Source organism: Pygocentrus nattereri, chromosome 18, assembly GCF_015220715.1.
Source record: "Pygocentrus nattereri isolate fPygNat1 chromosome 18, fPygNat1.pri, whole genome shotgun sequence".
Classification (NCBI taxonomy): Eukaryota; Metazoa; Chordata; class Actinopteri; order Characiformes; family Serrasalmidae; genus Pygocentrus; species Pygocentrus nattereri.
This window is the reverse complement of record NC_051228.1, coordinates 36,232,174-36,252,542: the sequence shown is the minus strand read 5'-3', so window position 1 is coordinate 36,252,542 and position 20,369 is coordinate 36,232,174. Positions and strand designations below refer to the sequence as shown.

The 20,369-nt window shown below is 42.6% G+C and overlaps 1 protein-coding gene across 1 annotated transcript in view; it reads right to left on the bottom strand.

The window, feature by feature from the left end:
* grm5a (glutamate receptor, metabotropic 5a) overlaps positions 1-20,076 on the bottom strand; it is a 59,356-nt gene extending 39,280 nt beyond the window's left edge. The window contains exons 1-3 of the mRNA XM_017691412.2: positions 19,622-20,076; positions 18,066-18,806; positions 3,577-3,826 (exon numbers count right to left, since the gene is read on the bottom strand). Of these exons, the coding sequence (XP_017546901.1) occupies positions 3,577-3,826; positions 18,066-18,750 (935 nt within the window). The 5' untranslated portion in view covers positions 18,751-18,806; positions 19,622-20,076. The remainder of the gene's footprint in view (positions 1-3,576; positions 3,827-18,065; positions 18,807-19,621) is intronic.
* Positions 20,077-20,369: the final 293 nt, after the last annotated feature.

The following is a 20,369-nucleotide window of genomic DNA, read 5'->3' as shown; positions in this document are numbered from 1 at the left end:
TACATCTAGAATGTAAAATACAACACTTTCTATAAAAGAGATGCCAAACTAAAAAATGTAACCATCGCTACGTCTGTCACAAACATGCTCCCTCACAACCTGCAGTGGAGCTGCAGTCATCTAGAGCGTTGGATTTTAAAGACTGGGACAACACCGTTCCGTTCTGATGATGTATCTTGAAGGTGGGAGGAACCTTTGATAGCCTATCACCGGTGGACTGTTTTGAAATGTTATCTTTTTTAGCTGTTAAATGCAGAAGGAGGGCAGATAGTTAACGCTGCTGCTAGGAAACTGAATATCTTATGGTAGATATCCGTTGTAACTGTTTTCAAGTCATCACAGGGACGGTGGATCACTCAAACAATGAGCAAGTAGGTCAGTGTCTCAGTTTGGCTTTACTTTTCTGTCTGAAAAGATAAGAACTTGAAAGAAAGAATCAGCGGGCCTCATTCACCGATATCTTATCTTCAATCTTTTCTGAAATTTGTTCCTGGGAAAGGTCCTGAGGTAAAGTCTACTTCAGATTAATGACGTGTTCTTAAACCACAGACTTATTCACACCCTTTCTTCCTCAGAATGGTTAAGTAAATGAAGTGAATTGTTTTTTTTTACAGTTTTATTGTAAACTACTCAGTTAAAAGTTATGTTAATGCTATCTTGTACTCTTGGCTGCACTAGCAATCAGGACTTCTGACACTACAGGGATTGGTTGTGCAATGCATTTCCCTAATGCATGCTGGGTATTGTAGTGACATTGCTGATCAAAAAGTTGAAATTGATATACAGTTGTGTATTCTTTCAAACTGGTGAGGCTGAGCTGTAAACAATGGCAAAACATTAAAAATAATATATTAATTTTTAGTTTTAGGTCAGAATGGCCATTTAACTAATAAGAAATATTGCGTCAATCATATATGAATGACATTATGCATATGTTGTTTTTTGCACTTGCCAGTGCAGGTTAGAATATCTTGGGTCTTGTACGTTTTAGACGCTGTAGATTATCAACACTTCATAACAGTGGCAACAATTGAAATTTGGCATTACTCCTGGTTAAAGTTACACGACTCCTGTAATACCCACAATGTTAATAGAACAGCCAATCCTGAAATGGGGTTGGACCTAATAATAGGTCATTTAGATGTCACACTGGGGGAAATTAAAAGGAGAAGAATAAGAATAAGCCCATGCTTTATGACACTATGAATAGCACATCATATCTTTCAGGATAGAAGCTCCTGGGCAAATTCTCTTTCCACAGGATGTGCTGGGAGGGATTTGTTGCTCATTTAATGGATCGATAATCTCCCACAGTTTCTTTTCTACTAGGTGTTGCTTATATTATTTGTAGTTTATTAAAGGCTAGTTTTAGATTTCATTACAATGAACAAAAAAACATTATACCTTTTCCTGTAATTAGCTTTTCATCTAACCTGATTTATCACAAGTAGCAGTGGAAAAACCTTGGGGGGGGGGGGGGGGGTGTTGGGGGGGTGACCTTGAACAAGCCAGAAAAGAGACAAAAGCAGAGAAAGAATGGAAAAAAAGGAGAACTGAACCATTTCCTGTATCTCGGTGCACTGCTATACTCAAAATGGTGCACTGTAGAAAAGTAGAGTAGATAAAATCAATGATTCATCAGTGTGTCAAAAACATCCATAATAAAGTGTTTGAATGCAGAGATGGAGACTAAAAATGATGATGATGACGATGATGATGTAAATGTAAATGATGATGATGTTGATGTTGATGCTGATGGTGATGGTGATGATGATGGTGGTGATGATGACGATGATGATGATGACGATGATGATGATGATGGTGGTGGTGATGATGGTGATGACAATGATGATGGTGGTGATGATGACTATGATGATGATGATGGTGGTGATGGTGGTGATGATGATGACGATGATGATGGTGGTGGTGGTGATGATGATGATGGTGGTGGTGATGATGGTGATGATGATGATGATGGTGGTGATGATGATGACGATGATGATGGTGGTGATGATGATGATGGTGATGATGACTGATGATGATGATCATGACGATGATGATGGTGGTGATGATGGTGATGGTGATGACGATGATGCTGGTGATGATGGTGGTGATGATGACTATGATGATGATGACGATGATGGTGGTGATGATGACTATGATGACTATGATGATGACGATGATGATGATGGTGATGATGATGACGATGATGATGGTGGTGGTGATGATGGTGGTGATGATGATGATGATGATGATGATGGTGGTGGTGATGATGATGATGATGGTGGTGATGATGCTGATGGTGATGACGATGATGATGGTGATTATGGTGGTGATGATGACTATGATGATGATGATGACGATGATGGTGATGATGGTGATGATGATGATGCTGATGCTGATGACCGTGGTGATGATGACGATGATGCTGATGATGACAGCCAATCTTTTATGCAATTCTTCTGGGTGAGAAAAGACGATATAACTATATTTCCTTTCTTATTTCAACCATATATGCACACACAGCAGGTCAAGACCAATAGGCAGAGCAAGGCATCTAAAAGGTGAACGCCTGCTTATAATGGAACTGCATCAATTCTTCATCTTTTCACTGGTCAACCTCAGGACGGCAGGTAGCTAAAGTTACTGCTAGAAGTCTGAATATCTTATTGCAGCTTTAACAGTGGTGACTGTCATCAATCATCACTGCAGTAGAGAGAATTCATTACTCAGACCTGTCAGTTTTTTCAGTATAATGACATTTTTTACCATTGTTTTGTGACAAATTTTGCTTTACAACATATTTTTAAAATACAGGGTGATTCAAAAAGATTAATCTGAATTCTAAATGATTTATTTCACTTGTAAATCATTACAGATCAATGTAGTAAACTGTAAATTGTTTAAGGAGCATAAAGTTTATTATGTAATTGTACAAGGTCTCAGTCTGAACCTCCTCCAGCTGCTCAGACAACATCAACTCCACAGTCAAACTCATCCCGCACTGGACTGGGCGTGTCGGGCATCACTGCACTCATGGCTCTTTCAGTGGGATTTCGGAGATCATCCAGTGCTGTGGAACCAGCGCCGAACGCTCTGAGCTTCACTGCCCACAAATCACACTGCACAGTTCTGACGGATTCACTCTTATTTACGTGGAGACCACAGAATGCTTTCTGCTCAGGGGTCTCATCTCCTCTCAGAGCCAGTCAGAAACTCTAAGACCCCCTCTTACAATTGGATTGTGATTGGTTCCTAGACGCCTCACAGTTGTAAAGGAATTGGATGAATCTTTTTGAACCACCCTGTACATTTATAGCAGAGAGGTACATTCTGAGGCAAAAATATGTCTCAACAATGTATTTTTTCATATTTACCCCTATTTTACCATCGTCAACATAACATACCTCAGAAGACCCTGATAGTTTTAGATAGTAAAAAACTAGATCTTCTTAGACATCTTAGACTACAAGACCCTGGTTAAGAAGTTTCATCAAACCACTCTAAATGAATTGGCATGTCACTGAGTGTAGATTAACTACAGAATTTTTGAATTGAATGATTGAAGCGAGTTACCTGCCCACCAAAAGGAACTCGCCCACCAGACGGCGCCGTCTCATGGCCATGAGGATGCCTCGCACGGTCATGCCCTCGCAGAAGCACGCCACCACACGAGCTTTGGGCAGGTGGCTGCGCAGCTTCTCCAGCAGCCGGTCGAAGCTCTGTTCCCCAGCATTGCTGTAGATTTTATCTGAATGCGCAATGCAGATGCCTTCTTTAGCTGCCATGTCTTTGAAGGCTTCCATTCCACTCTCACCATAGTTTCCTGCAGACAAACATCAAGAGCACTTTACTGACCAGTGTTCCGTGAGACATGGTATTCCAGTGTTCTTCCACAGACACATATAATGCAGAGATAGGGACGTCTAAGCTGGTAGAAAGGAAACACATTGCATTGTTTTATACTCAAAAAGACTTTGTAACAATTCACCTTCTTCATCTGACCATTTTCTTAAATGTTCCTTAAGGAACCATATATGGCAAGTTATGCATTGTGGAGAAAAACCACACAAAGAACTTTGGACATAAGATTTGGTGGAAATATTTAAATGTACATCACTTGTGCTTCGGACCCCTTCCCCGAGGGGATGAATCAGATGAAAAACTCAGTGAAGATGTAAATGAATGGTCTACTATTGTCATCATATCTTCATCAGTATATATGACGATTTTGCATTTGAGACTTAAACATTGACCCAGACCTTCTTTTTGAGCCTATGCACTGTTTTTTTAACAGTGAATATGTGGCTTACTAAAATGGGTACCTATTTAAAATAAGAGTACCATTTTAAAGGGCTTACAGGTGGTTTAAAAATAGTTGGACAATGGTCATAAACACCTAATTAAGCATTAATAAGCAGTTTTAACACATCAGTGAAAAGGGCAAAAGTGAGCTATTATGTCTGATGAATATGACTCTGTGATGAAGCTGACAGATTTAATGTTAACTTATAAAAAAGACAAAGTAAGATCAGTAAACATCAAAATCTGAGGTTTGACAGTATAAATGAACGTGAGTTCACTGTTAGGCTATTTTTATTTATGTGTTGTTTATATGTTGCTTATTAATTCTTTTTAGGTCTTTAAGACCTAAACAATATCCATAAATTAATGCATGTTAAACCATCCATGAACTGTTTATAAGGGTAGGCTTATTTGAAAGCCCCTTAAAACAGAAATCGCATTTCTCTCTACATGAGTTTGGCCGATAGTGTTTGAGCCGTTTCTTCCACTTCATTCAGACACAAACTAATGAACAACATTCTGTTGTGCCCCCATTTCGCATAGTGTCAGGGGTAAACTCCCCCATTTCACAGGAATCAGGTCACCTACTTTCTGCCCATACGTATCGAGGGTTTCAGTAAGACTGCTGATCTAGGAAGCATTTACTGGGTTCATAGAGATCTGACTAGAAAAAAAAGATCCTGCATGATCACATTAAAAATGTTTTAATTAAATTCTGCGTTTATTCTGAGATTTTAACTCCATAGATAATGTGCACTATAGCCAGTTTCCAACATAAGTCAAGAAGTATTTCTTTTGCCTGAGCTACATTAGCCACTTAAGCAATAGATGCCTCAGATCATCACAGCCGTGATGTTATTGGTGATAACTCCCTCCTCGAGTGCTCTACTGCTTTAATACAGCAGTTAAATAAATACAGTAAGAAATGAATAAACTGGCTGTGAACGCGGCTTTAATATGTTTTAATGTTCAGTTCCTTCCTCCTAATTATAGCTCCTTAACGAGCAGCTTGGTGCTACGTCAGAGTAACGAGCTCCGCCCACTCGTTGCTCAGTCTGCTATAAGCCCCGCCTTTGGAGGAACAGACTGAGCCAGAAAACAGCTGCAATATCAGGTTCAGCTCAGTTTGGTCAGTTTGTCCAGATCAGTATTAATGTTGTTTTGTTCCAGCCGGTCTGTAAAGCTTCTTACAGCCCGTTTAGTTTGGCGAATGGTGTTGGGTTCATTTCTGGCTGATTCCAGGTTGTTCAGCTGTTCTTCTGTCACAGCTGCCGACTGAAAAGCTGCTCAGCGGTGACGACAGTTTGGGAATTTAGTGTTGTCTCATCTTCAGAGTCGGACCTGTTTTCTGTTTGTAGAAGAGTAATTAGTAAACATGTTAAAATGGCTTAAGCGTCCCTAAATTCCCAAACTGTCGTCACCACTGAGCAGCTTTTCAGGCGGCAGCTGTGACAGAAGAACAGCTGAACAACCTGGAATCAGCCAGAAATGAACTCAACACCATTTGACAAATGAGCGGCGTCTTGCACTTTAACTTGTGTCTTTGTGTCCAGCTAATAGAAAATACTTAATAGAAAAGTTATACTTTATCTTTCTTTCTTTCTTTCTTTCTTTCTTTCTTTCTTTCTTTCTTTCTTTCTTTCTTTCTTTCTTTCTTTCTTTCTTTCTTTCTTTCTTTCTTTCTATGTGTCTGTTTGTGGGTCGGTCTATCTATCTATCTATCTATCTATCTATCTATCTATCTATCTATCTATCTATCTATCTATCTATCTATCTAGCTATCTATCTAAGATTATTTGATATGAGGAAAGCTATAGTTGTGTACTCTGTTTTATCTCAGTAGAGACGTGTGGAGTTTTCACAGCTACGGGTTCTCACCCCTCCCCTTTCACCTGTCAGTGCTTGCTTGTAGCTCAATATTGTTACAGTGTTTCAGGCCAACACTGTGTTGATTAGTCTGACAAGACAGTTACTGGGAAAAATATTTTATATGATTGTATTTATTAAAAATATATCAATTGTTTTCTTTTCTATTTCCGTAGTGGAGAATGGCCACAACGGATTTGGAAACCATGAGCCAGAAACCAGCAGAGTTGAGTGATCTTCCTAACCCTGACGATGAGCTAATTAGTTCAATTAAGCACAGCTGAGCAGGAAAATCACAAAACTGTGAATCCAGGAATCCAGTCTTCCAAGACCGGAGTTCCCCACCTCATATATAAAGATAAGACATAGAATATTGAGTGCCTCGCGCACCAAAAATACTCTGAGTATGTGAACTCGATGGCCATTATGTTCTCAAGTGTACACAAAGGAAGGTGTGTAGTCGTGCCTCCAGGTGAGTGGATGACATAACCACGCATTTCCCTCTTCCTAGCACTGCTCCATATGATCCGTGCAGTGGCCCAGCTTTGTTCCGTTATTATTAATCTCTGCCTAAAGCATTTTTTTATCAAGGCCTCTATGATTCATAAGCACACTCTTTCTTTTTCCGTTTTAGCTTCAGCAGATGTTTTAAAACATGCTTGCTGGACATGTGACGTGCATTTCGACTGTTTGCATTCAACTGCATGCATTTTGGAATGTTCGAATAGATTGTAATAACAAATGAGCAACATTAAAGAAGAACCGCTTTCGGTTCTTTAATTATCAATGTTTGATAAAGAGGTTTGTCACCTTAAACCTCTCTCTCTCTCTCTGTCTCTCTCTCTCTCTCTCTCTCTCTCTCTCTCTCTATATATATATATATATATATATATATATATATATGTATATATATATATACTGCTCAAAAAAATAAAGGGAACACTTAAACAACACAATATAACTCTAAGTAAATCAAACTTCTGTGAAATCAAACTGTCCACTTAGGAAGCAGCACTGACAATCAGTTTCACAGCTGTTGTGTAAATGGAACAGACAACAGGTGGAAATTACTGGCGATTAGCAAGACACACTCAATAAAGGAGTGGTTCTGCAGGTGGGACCACAGACCACTTCTCAGTACCTTTCTGCTTTCTGGCTGATGTTCTGGTCACTTTTGAATGTTGGTGGTGCTTTCACACTCGTGGTAGCAGGAGACGGACTCTACAACCCACACAAGTGGCTCAGGTAGTGCAGCTCATCCAGGATGGCACATCAATGCAATCTGTGGCAAGAAGGTTTGCTGTGTCTGTCAGCGTAGTGTCCAGAGGCTGGAGGCGCTACCAGGAGACAGGCCGGTACACCAGGAGATGTGGAGGAGGCCGTAGGAGGGCAACAACCCAGCAGCAGGACCGCTACCTCTGCCTTTGTGCAAGGAGGAACAGGAGGAGCTGCCAGAGCCCTGCAAAATTACCTCCAGTAGGTCACAAATGTGCATGTGTCTGCACAAACGGTTAGAAACCGACTCCATGAGGATGGTATGAGGGCCCGACGTCCCCAGATGGGGGTTGTGCTCACAGCCCAACACCGTGCAGGACGCTTGGCATTTGCCAGAGAACACCAGGATTTTCAAATTCGCCACTGGCGCCCTTTGATCTTCACAGATGAAAGCAGATTCACACTGAGCACATGTGACAGACGTGACAGAGCATCATCCTTCAGCATGACCGGTTTGGCAGTGGGTCAGTAATGGTGTGGGGTGGCATTTCTTTGGCGTTCCGCACAGCCCTCCATGTGCTCGCCAGAGGTAGCCTGACTGCCATTAGGTACCGAGATGAGATCCTCAGACCCCTTGTGAGATCATATGCTGGTGCGGTTGGCCCTGGGTTCCTCCTAATGCAGGACAATGCTAGACCTCATGTGGCTAGAGTGTGTCAGCAGTTCCTGCAAGATGAAGGCATTGAAGCTATGGACCGGCCCGCCCGTTCCCCAGACCTGAATCCGATTGAACACATCTGGGACATCATGTCTCGCTCCATCCACCAACGCCACGTTGCACCACAGACTGTCCAGGAGTTGGCGGATGCTTTAGTCCAGGTCTGGGAGGAGATCCCTCAGGAGACCATCCACCACCTCATCAGGAGCTGCCCAGGCGTTGTAGGGAGGTCATACAGGCACGTGGAGGCCACAGACAATACTGAGCCTCATTTTGACTTGTTTTAAGGACATTACATCAAGTTGGATCAGCCTGTCGTGTGTTTTTCCACTTTAATTTTGTGTGTGACTCCAAATCCAGGCCTCCACTGGTTAATAAATTTGATTTCCATTGATGATCTTTGTGTCATTTTGTTGTCAGCACATTCAACTTTGTACAGAACAAAGTCTTCAATGAGAATATTTCATTCATTCAGATCTAGGATGTGTTATTTGAGTGGTCCCTTTATTTTTTTGAGCAGTGTATATAAGGTTATATACTAATTTAACCAATAGGTCAGGGGTACTCAGTCCTGGTCCTGGAGATTACATCTGCTTTCTGTCATGTAGATGTTTTTAAGGTTCTTCCCTCTCAAACATCTCATGTACAAAAATGGTTCCCTCAAGAACCATCCACTGTTTTTTAGGGAACCAAATGTTTTTTTTCTATGGGAGTGGTTTTATGGCAGTCCTCAGGGAGGACTTTTATTAAAAAAATTGTTCTTCAAGGGTTTATTTTCAAAGGCAATAGTTATACAGGGTGATTCACTTGAAAGAGGCCCCGTATATTCTGTTGTAACTCCTGTTAGGATGAAGCAATCTGAACCAGAAAATAAGCTACATAACTCAACACGTGTGTAACCGATTGCGTCACATGGGACGCTGGAAGTGAATCTCCGTTTTCTGCCAGACACATGAAGGGGGTCTGCACTCAGAAGCCCTCAGAAGTCCAGAGCCTTCCTCATCACTCCGACGCACAGGCATCCTGGCTTGTTCAAAACTCCTACACTGAGGAGCTCATTGCACGTTGTTTGGTTCAGATTGTTCCATCATTGAGGGAGTTATTTGAGAATATTCAGGGCCTCTTTCAAGTGAATCTCCCTGAACACATTTTATTGCATACATTGTTCTTTGCATGGGTAAATGGCTCCTATGATGGAAATCACGTTGGACATGTTTTTCAAAGAACATTTTAAAAAGCTTCTATGCAGCACTAAAAAAAGTTTGTTGTCACAAGTCATAAACATTTTTTGGTAATATGCAGAACTCTTATTGCCCAGTGTGTTGTACAAAATATAGACCCTCTGTTGGACGTTGAGGTCCAATTTGAGAACCATTATTCTGTGGAATCACATAAAGAACCCTTTATTTGTAAGACTGTGTTGTTTTTATTGTCAGTGTGTCGTGACTCTGTGCAGTCAGCATGTTCTTTAAAACAGTTTTGAAACCAAAATCGTCGACGATGTAGTGGTGAATGAATCGGTGAGGTCAGAGATTTTCATCGTCAGAATTATATTCCTGTTAAACCTTCAATCTGTTCCCAGTTTCTTTGTTTCTCATTTCAAGCTTCCAGGCTATCAAAAGTTTAGTCGCAGTTTTTCTTTTCCGCATTTCTCTGTCTGCTTCTCCTCCTGGGGCACAGCGTTCAAAGGCTCGCTCTCGCTCTGCGCTCCTCTTTGCCAGAGGACTGCATGCCGCATGTGCTGCGATGGCACTGCCTACAACTTTGCTCTGAGATGATACGAAGCCAAGAAACGTGGCTCGGTTTAATGGGTTAAAAAAAAACCCTTCAGCTGTCTTTTATTACAAAGTAGGACGCGTGAAATTCAAGAGCAAAAGGGTGAATTTATGTGCCTCGGAAAAAAGATTTTAACTGACTTGATACAAATGTGTTCACCATTTCCACAACAATGAAATATAATACCGTGCAAAAGTCAGAGACCAGTTCAAAACGGCCATGAAGTACAAGTCATTCATCTGTCGGTATCAGGAAAAAAAGCAGAAAACATATATTTAACAGAAAATTACACAGAATCCTCAGAATCCACAGAAATATGGTGTCAAATATATAAAATCTGCAGGGATATGTTTTGCACATTTTGCACACCTCCAAACCTTCCCAGATAGCATGTGGATGTGGGCCACTTCTGGCAGAAACATGGCACTGCTGCTGACACTGGCAAACTCAACATGAGCCAAAAGTGGCCAACTTACACTGATCAGCCAGAACATCATGACCACCTCCTTGTTTCTCCGCTTTATCAGCTCCACTTTCTGTATAGCTGCACTCTGTAGTTCTACAGTTACAGACTGTAGTCCATCTGTTTCTCTGATACTCTGTTACCCTGTTCTTCAGTGGTCAGGACCCCCATGGACCCTCACAGAGCAGGTACTATTTGGGTGGTGGGTCATTCTCAGCTCTGCAATAACACTGACGTGGTGGTGGTGTGTTAGTGTGTGTTGTGCTGGTCTGAGTGGATCAGACACAGCAGTGCTGCTGGAGTTTTTAAACAGCTCAGTGTCACTGCTGGACTGAGAATAGTCCACCAACTAAAAACATCCAGCCAACAGCGTCCTGTGGGCAGTGTCCTGTGACCACTGATGAAGGACGAGAGGATGATTAGCTCATACTGTACAGCAAGAGATGAGCTATCGTCTCTGACTTTGCATCTACAGGGTGGACCAAAGAAGCAGGTGTGTCTAATAGAGTGGACAGTGAATGGACAGTGAGTGGAAAAAAACTGCAGCAGCACAGCATCTTGGCACAGTACACTGTAAAAAATCCAACCTACAATATTTTAGCTTTTGTCACATTTTACTTGGGTTAAAATGCTAATTTTAGTTTGTCCAACACACTCGCCTCAGTACTAGGAACATTACTATGTATCCTAGTTTCCAGTTTAATCTTTGACCGGAAAGTCGTCGGCTCAATCCCCTGAGCTGACAGTATGTGGCTAAAGTGCCCTTGAGCAAGACACCTAACCCCCAACTCCTCTATGGGGCTGTGGATAGTGCTGCCCACCGCTCTGGGCAAGTGCGCTGCCTGCCCCCTAGTGTGTGTGTGTGTTCACTACTGTGTATGTGGTGTTTCACTGCATGGGTGGGTTAAATGCAGAGGTGAAATTTCCCTGTTTTGGGACTAATAAGGGAATCCTAATTCAGTTTAGTGATTTGTGGCTGCTTAAAATTTTACATTCCTTAAACAGCAAAACTGACCTGAAGTTCACTGAACTTAGATTTTTCTGTTAGGCACCTTATTTTAAATGAAAGCAATCTTTTTCACAGTGTAGTAACCATTGTGGACATGTAAATGGAAGTAGCTGAGTGGCGTAACAGTCTACAGCTGGTAAGCCAAGTGTGGGAAACTGAGCCTCATGGCACTGTGCAACATTCCCATATATTTGTGCCAGTGGTTTTGAGAGGTGGGCCAGTTCTGCAGTGGAGGTTTAAAGGTGGCTGAGGTGTGTCCCTGTAATGGCAGTAAACAGACTGGGTTCTGCCAACCGCATCTGGCCCACTCCTGTGCCATCATTCCATGTAGTATGTGGGCCACATCTAAATGCCAGATGTGGTCCAGGTGTGGGCCATATCAAATGTGCTATCTGGGTTAGATCTTGTATTTTCTGCTTCTCACGTTCCAAATGGTCGCAAACACATTCAGCACATGACTGAGGTGTCCTTGAGCAAGACACCTAACCCACAACTGCTCCCCGGGCGCCGTGGATCGGGCTGCCCACCGCTCCGGGCAAGTGTGCTCACTGTCCCCTAGTGTGTATGTGGTGTTGCACTTCACGGATGGGTTAAATGCGGAGGTGAAATTTCCCCGTCATGGTACTAATAAGGGTCTCTTAATCTTCCTAAGTCCTTAGTTACACTTAGTTTCAAACCTTTTACTGAATTTGTAAGTCTGTAAGTCTTAACCAGTTACAATTAATGTGCACGTCACTTTAAAATGACGATAACATGTTCAGAACTAGTCAGTAAACCTGCTGCCATGGAAACGACGGCAGCTGCTTCAGCATGAAGAGAACGCTGTGTACTAGTTAAGCTGAATTCAACTAATCATCTATAGTCACTGTCTGTTTATTTTTCAATATTTCCCTGAGAAAACCAAATATGCAGCTATTTAAGTGCCGTTTTCTGGCTGACCGACAGCCTCAGTTTACTCACACCACTGAGGGCGAGGTGTGAATACTCAGTAGCTACTAAGCTCAATGTTGCTTAGAACTTATGAACTTAATAAACACTTATGTTACAACTAGCCTTCGTTTGAACTTACGCACAGCTGGCGCAACCCCTGGACCCTGGGGTGGTCAGTCCATTGTTCTGAGAACACCAGCGGGTTCTTTGTAAGTCAATGGAACCAGACGTATTTCTAGGTCATTTTGGGTCATTTCGTTCGGTCCATTCATCATGAATTTTACATACAATATAAAGGGCAACAGGCATTTTCACATCATGTCAAAAACTGAAAAACGCCATGTTTGTCTTTATTACCGTTTTTTTAGAGACTTGCTTCAAGTTTTCCAAAGAAACCTGTAGGGATATTTTTTCACATCTCCAAAGTTCAGTCTTAGATGTTGGTTGCATTTTCTGCTCACACTTCAAGCAATAACAAACGCATTCAATAAAGTTGAGCCCTGGACTCTGGGGTTATCAGTCCTTCACTGCGAAAAATGTCTCATCAGATCGCAAAACTTCATGTGGTAACAAGTAAATGAACTACTTTTATTCAGCCGAAATCGATATTTTCAATAAACAATGTCATTTTTGTGCGTTAGCGCATGAGCCATTTCAGTGTCTCTGAGAACACCAGCAGCTTCTTTGTTTGACTTCCAGATTTTGTTTGTGTGTATTTGCTTTACCCAGTTATGACTTTTTGACAGCTACACATCCTTTCAGACCCACAGTGCTGGGTGGTCTTCTCACAGTGGAAGGATGGACAGAAACACCTGTGGATCTTTTCAGATCTGAAGCAGCTCGATTTTCAAGCGCTGCTTATCAGATGGCGACGGTTTCGGTGTCTTGCACAGTTATTATTCTGCATATTTGAATAATTTTTTGATCTCCAGTTTCAGAAACTCCGGTTTTCTCACTTATTTCCGTTTGACCTCTCTCTTATGCAAGCGGATTATCTTAAATGTAATCTCCTCAGAAATATCGACCCAACTGTACGTCAAATTACATTTGTAAGAACTGCTGTTCACAAACATTATACGAGTTCTTACACTGTACCTGCACAGGAAAGTCCAACTTTCCTAACATTTAGACAGCTGTAGTAGCGGCTTGTGTCGTTTACATGTTAAAGTCAAGTCAGCGCATCCCTTTTTCGGTGTGAGGAGAAAATGGTCACTAAGGTAGTTTGCGGACCTCATTTTCTTTCGCCTACCCAGGACTAACAGCCTTTGAGCACGGTACGCTCCACCTGGGAAATTAATTATACCATGCCTGTCGCCCACTAGAAGGAAAAATAAAGCGAATATGTAAATGCTGATCAGGATGGGCCCTCAGAAAGTGATCCAAGCTGTCCTGCTGAATTCTATGGTCTGTCATGACACAAACAGAGTGACGAAAAACAAAAGCAGGGCGCCTACACAGTAACCACAGTAACGGAGTCATGCTGGGTCTCAATATGCCCATCAACTGTTTATAGGCAAACAGGGCAGTAATAACACGGGGGAGTTTCAGATCAATTCCAGTTAATGTTGCTGATGACGAAGTAAAAATCCATGGATTTTGGAAAACACTGTTCAGGCTGAAGCCGGAAAAGGCTGTGGCATCATAAGATCCAGAGCGATATGATTAGAGGTGGTGATTCATTTTCAACGCCTCTTTTAAAAGGCAATTATTAGATACTTTGTTCTTAGCTACCTCAGCCTAATACCCAAATTAGTATGGAATGAATGTTTATCAGTGTATGCAGCCCTGTACTCCTGCACCTTCTGCCGTAAGATTACTGTTAAAGTCCTCTTTGGCAGGAGCCGACGCTCCACCGCTCTGCCTTCCATATATAACTGGTGCTGTAATTAACATTTGTCTGCCAGGTCATCTGTCATGGAGCCCACCAGGGCTGCTATTGGCTGGGGCCTTGACACACGGTTCATTTTTCAAACGCACTGAGGAAAGTTAATGTATTTGGTCAGGATGAACTTATTAACAGCATAAAATGAGAGTTCCAATAATTACCATGCGCGCAGGTTTGTGATTCCACTTTGGAATAATGCGTTACGACTCCTTGTTTGATCTACACTCTTTAAACTAAGGTCACTGGACATATAGTCTCGGAGAACATCGAGGGCAAGGGATTGATGATGTGAAGGAACATATCAAATGGTAAACGTAAGTTTAATACGTGACGACTCAGATCAGGTAGGTATAAAAAGTAAAACATTAATAATAATAATACATAAAAATATAAAGACAAATAATGAAACAGAAATGAAAACATACATAAGATGTAAAGGTTAATAAAATCAAGTCAAAATAAAACAAGAGGAAGATAAGTTTTAAAAACCTACTGCATTTTTTAAAATGACAAATATGAATAAAACAATAATCATTCAAATAAGAATATGAATAATAATGGATAAAACGACAAATAGATAAATTTAATAAAATAATAAAAATAAAATAAAAACGGTGAAAAATCAGGTAAAACAGTGGCAGGCAGGGTGGAGGTGGCCCGAGTGACCCAGCGAGCTGAGCTGTAGTGTGTCCTGTACTGAGGGTCCAGCTGCTGGTGCTGGAACTAAAAGCAGATTTTCCCAATTCAGTAAAAACCCTCGGTACCTGGCATGTGATGTAGCCACTGGATCGACTCTGATAAACATCGTTATTTATAGTTATTGGAGTAATATATTCTGGCAAATGGCCAGAGAGTGTTTTCTAAATGGAAATAAACCCGTGTGTTTCCCGCCGTGTAGCCAGTGAGGGCCAACCAGCTTTCTCATCCACTCTGCAGTGACGAGTGTTATAAGGGTCTCCAGTGATGACCCTCAGTGCCGAGTGATGGACTGTGGGTCTTTGAAAAACGTTAGACCGTATGGGCTCTTTGGGGAATAACGGTTCTTCTATGGCAACCCTTTTTATTGTCCCCTTTAACATATCATGTTACACAGAGCTAGGCAAGAGACCACCTTTCATTTATCTAATTTCACATTAAAACTGCTATCATGCTTTCCATTTTCCGGGAAATATTTCTGAGATGATTAGATATTGGATAATCCACTTATATAATGAAGGGGAAAGTTGAAGGAAAAAATAGGTTGAAAAATAGGAAAAGGAGTTTGATAGAATGTATAGAGAAAATGGGACTAACAACCACGCAAGACGTGCAAGACCACTAAACTAAACTGCCCCCATCAGATCACTTAAAGCACTTAAAGCTTTCATCTCTGAGCGAGAGGAGAAAATCGAGCTGCTTCAGATCTGAAAACATCCACAGGTGTTTCTGTCCATCCTTCCACCCAGCGCTGTGGGTCTGAAAGGATGTGTAGCTGTCAAAAAGTCATAACTGGGTAAAGCAAATACACACAAACAAAATCTGGAAGTCAAACAAAGAAGCTGCTGGTGTTCTCAGAGACACTGTAATGGTAATAGAATAGAATTGTTTATTGAAAATATCTATTTCGGTATTATAAAGTAGTTAATTTGTTACCACATGAAGTTTTGCGATCTGATGAGACATTTTTCGCAGTGAAGGACTGATAACCCCAGAGTCCAGGCCTCAACTTTATTGAATGCGTTTGTTATTGCTTGAAGTGTGAGCAGCAGAAAATGCAACCAACTTCTAAGACTGAACTTTGGAGATGTGAAAAAATATCCCTACAGGTTTCTTTGGAAAACTTGAAGCAAGTCTCTAAAAAAACGGTAATAAAGACAAACATGGCGTTTTTCAGTTTTTGACATGATGTGAAAATGCCTGTTGCCCTTTATATTGTATGTAAAATTCATGATGAATGGACCGAACGAAATGACCCAAAATGACCTAGAAAGACGTCTGGTTCCATTGACTTACATTAGAAGTAAAGTAGGTTTTTCCTTCTCCTGTAAAATTTCCATTTTGGAGATACAAGGTTTTCCCCTGACAACAGTGATACATATGTGGTTGTTTTTTAGTTGTAATGTTTCCAAATACTGAGTGAATTACTTGAATAACTGGTAAAAACAATTAATAACTGGAATAAATGTTTGCACGGTGTAGGAGAGTCCAAAACATCCTGGACCTAAGATGGTCTCTTTTTTAGAAATCATTTTCTGTTGCAGGATTCTGGGCTACACAGCTGCACCTTTAACCAGCTGTGTGACTGCCCATTGAAATTCAGCACTTCAGCTGCCCACCATTAACAGTAAAGAGTGCACTGAAAGGTGTCAGAACACTGGCCAGGACTAATATGGGTTTCTGTTGCATCAAACCTCCAGAACAATATCTAACTCTGCTAAACGTGAAAGATAATACTTGCTGCATTGTTGCAGACAACACAAGAAATTAATATTTCAGAGAAAACCTTTCAAACAAATCCCAAACGGGGTGTTGTGTGTGGTAGCTGAGATGCTTACCTGTCAGGCTGGGGATTCAGTGAGCATCTCCTGTCTAAAGGATTCACTTGTAACAAGTTTTGATGGAGCCTCACAGTCACGGCCACCAGCAATTCACCATTCTCCAAAAAAACGGTCCCCTAAAGATTAACAAACTCATCCCACCGCCAATATCCTTTTACGTTCTTTTACCTCTGCAGAGGCAAACTTCAACCCCCAACCTGCAGTACTGTGCAAAAGACCACCCTTCATTGATTTCATCTCTAGTCAAAATGGACATTAAGCACAAGTTGAAAAATATTCACTAAAAGATATCGAAAAAATGGGACTCATAACAACCGTGCAAGACCTGCTAGACCACCAACACCATCACCATGAGATAAACAGCAGCTTTTATCAACTGCTCGTGCTTCAGATCTGAAAAAAGAGTCCACAGGTGTTTCTGTTCATCCTTCCACTGTGAGAAGACGACTCAGTACTATGAGTCTGAAAGGATGTGCAGCTGCCCGGAAGCCGATATTGAGAAAAATGAAACAGACAAAACGGAAGAAAGTCTGAAAATCAAACACAAAAGCTGCTGCTGTTCTCAGAGCAATGGGCTGACCACCCCAGAGTCCAGACTTCATCGTTACTGAATGTGTTTAGGATTACTTGGATCATGAGATCTGAACTTTGGACGTGTGGAAAAGTATCCCTGCGCTTCCCTTGAGAAGTTGGATGTAAGGCTCCTGAACAGGAGTGGAGTAAAGGCAGTGAGTGGACACACGAAATATGAATATTCTGTTTATATTCTGGTATCTGTGGAAAACTAAAATGAAGTTTCCTGAAAAAGAAGAAGCCAGAATAATGGCAAAAGGATTTTGCTATGGTACATACTGAACAATCTGATAGGCTTAGTGGTTGAGGCTTCTGTGTTATGATAAATGTATGTCTGCTGCTATTTTGCAGACACAGAAAACCGAATATCTTATACTTAAAGGCCCTTTCAGGCATATTCCACACTGAGGCTTACTATCCAGTAACTACAGGATCTTCAATGCAAGCTAAACAAGCTACTCTGAGGTTATAGAAGAGTGTAACATAACTTTGAGCTGGAGTAACGACCCTGACCATGTACGAGAGTAACTCCTTAACAAGCCATGTGCCCAAAGTTTTATTGCACTCTTCTATAACCTAAGAGTAAGTCCATTAGTTTGCATTGAAGTCCCTGTAGCTACTGAATAATAGGCTTTTGTGTGAAATAAACCTGGATAGTTAACGGGTCAAGAAACCCAATTAAACCCACTGAACTGAATGGTGGTTCTTCTATGGCACTGCTCCAAATCCCAAACTTTATTTCTAAGAAGTGTGTGAAGTGCGGTCATTAAGCGCACGTCATGTCTTACCTTCAGTGTGAATGGCCGAGACGTAGGTCCAGTTGTATCTTTTAACAATGTCCACCATGGCTCTGGCCTGCTGAGCGTCCGAAGGCACCACCCTCATGAAGTACTTATACAGGGACTTGTCGCTGAGGTCCATGCTGGTGGCTGAGTAGGCGATCTGAGGGATGTTGAAGAGTTGGAGAAGGTTCTGGACCTGGATGGCCACCGAACTGGAGCCAGGCCCAATGAGACCCACTATGGGCTTTTTCCCTCTCATTGGCATCCCTCCGCCATCGGCTGCACACTTGGACATGCTCTCCTCCTCCTCGGCGGAGACCAGCGTGTCGCGTATGAATTCGATGCTTTGCTCTAGAGCCACGGCGGAGTGCCAGCAGGAGTCGCGGATTTCGCAGCCCAGCGTAATGTTGGGCAGGATGTCGGGGTCAGCGTTGATGCGGTCCAGCGTGTGCATCATGGCCTCCACGCGTTGGATGCCGTATTGCTCGCGAACCGCCCCACATTTTCGCTCGTGGACTTTGTCGGCCGGCGGCTGGTGATGCACCGAGAACAGCGCCCCGATGATGATGTCTCCAGGGATGTGTGCCAAGACCCGGCGCTCATTGGACTGAGCCTGGACCAGCGCGCCCAGGCTCACGGGCCTGGTGTCGTCTCCAAGCAGCGTAAAGAGCAAGAACAGCAAAACCCCCATTTCTTGCTGCCTTTCAGATCAGTCTGTGCCGAACGCAGGTAGCTCCCTCAGGGCATCTGCAACAGATAATGGTAAAAGAAGCTCAGACGGAACATCTAGGACGGCATCTCTGGAGATGGCTGGCCCCCTCTCACCCATCCTCCACTGCTGAAGTGCGACAAAGAAAAGCTGTTGTCAGGGCAATGCTGGCACATTACTAGACCCGTATCTCTTAGATGAAGATCCACAAATGAACGTATGTTCTAAACCAAAGTCTGTGCTAAAATCCTAAAGACGGAGATCCACAAACAGCAATCAGTTTACGGCAAAGCAGCATAGATCACCTCTCTGTTTTTCCGTAACCCATAATTACACCACTCTTTCTCTTTAAGGACTAAAATACCTCTTGGCAAATGACTAATCTAGCGTGTGAGCGTGCCGGCTGTGCTGGCGTGGAGAGAAACCTGTCACACTTCCATTACCGTGGATCATATTGATGCCTTTTTGAAAGGCAGAAATGGCCTCAGTAAAGACCAGCAGCGTCTACTTAACATGTTTAAACTTCTTGGAACTCCTGGAATGATGCCCCTTTGACACAAATGGAAGTCAGATGAAGAATAGCAGAGCTGTCCGTGGTGCTGAACCACGCTCAGGTCTCCATCAGTGGTGCAGTCAGATTTGTGGAGTCAGATTTTAGACATATAACGGGAAAAAGGCGTACATGTGTTAAGAACGGGGAGCCGAGCTGGATTTGCACGGCAGCATTCAGTTTGGAGAGACGCCAGGCGCAATCAAACGAGGCTGATATGCCGTTGAACTTGACGACTCGCCGTGTGCCTCGCAGTGTGACACCCGTTTACAGCTAAACGAAGCATAATCACGGATTTCTTACCCTTCTCTCGGTGCTCGGCGCCGTCGCTCGTGTCTCGTCGCGCTGGCTGTCCGCGGCTCTCTGGGCGCTCACTCCAGCGCCGTGTGTCGGTTCTAGCTCGTCACATGGCATCATGCATAACCCCCCTCGCGCTTTTACGCGCTCACTTCGAGCGTCTGAGATCGTGTTGAGGGACACGTCTCCTCTGAACGCACCAGCTGGGCTGAGCTCACTGGATCTGCGCAGCAGCCAACCGGGCTCGAAGCGTAGGCTGTGCGCTGTGCTGCGCGCAGGAAGCTTGGATTTCCACCACCAATCAGCTCAGCATCGTCCCTCGAGAACAAGGAAAGAAGAGGTCTAGATAGCCTCACGTTTGGGTTGCAGGGGGGTTGGGTGGTGGGAGCCTCTGGCTCAGTTAGAGGACATTATTAGAACCGTTCATCCAAGCCACGACATATTTAGCACCCTTTCTGTATAAGAGTGGACTAGTATACCCTCTCAGAGATAAAGGTACCCAGCTGTGGCCCTCCTGACACTGGGGTGGGACCCTCAAAGATCCATCTCAGTGCCTTTAGTCAGGGAACATAACAGAACCATAATCCACTGAAATGTTCTGCTCTAAGCTCGCCTCGCCTCGCCTCCAGGCTTTTACTCTACTGCTCTGTTTTAAAACATTCGGTTATGAAAAGGAACAAATACCAACTTTTCACCTGGAGAACCTGATTTAAGCTCCACAATCAGACCTTAAAAGCACTGCTGGAGCTCTGAG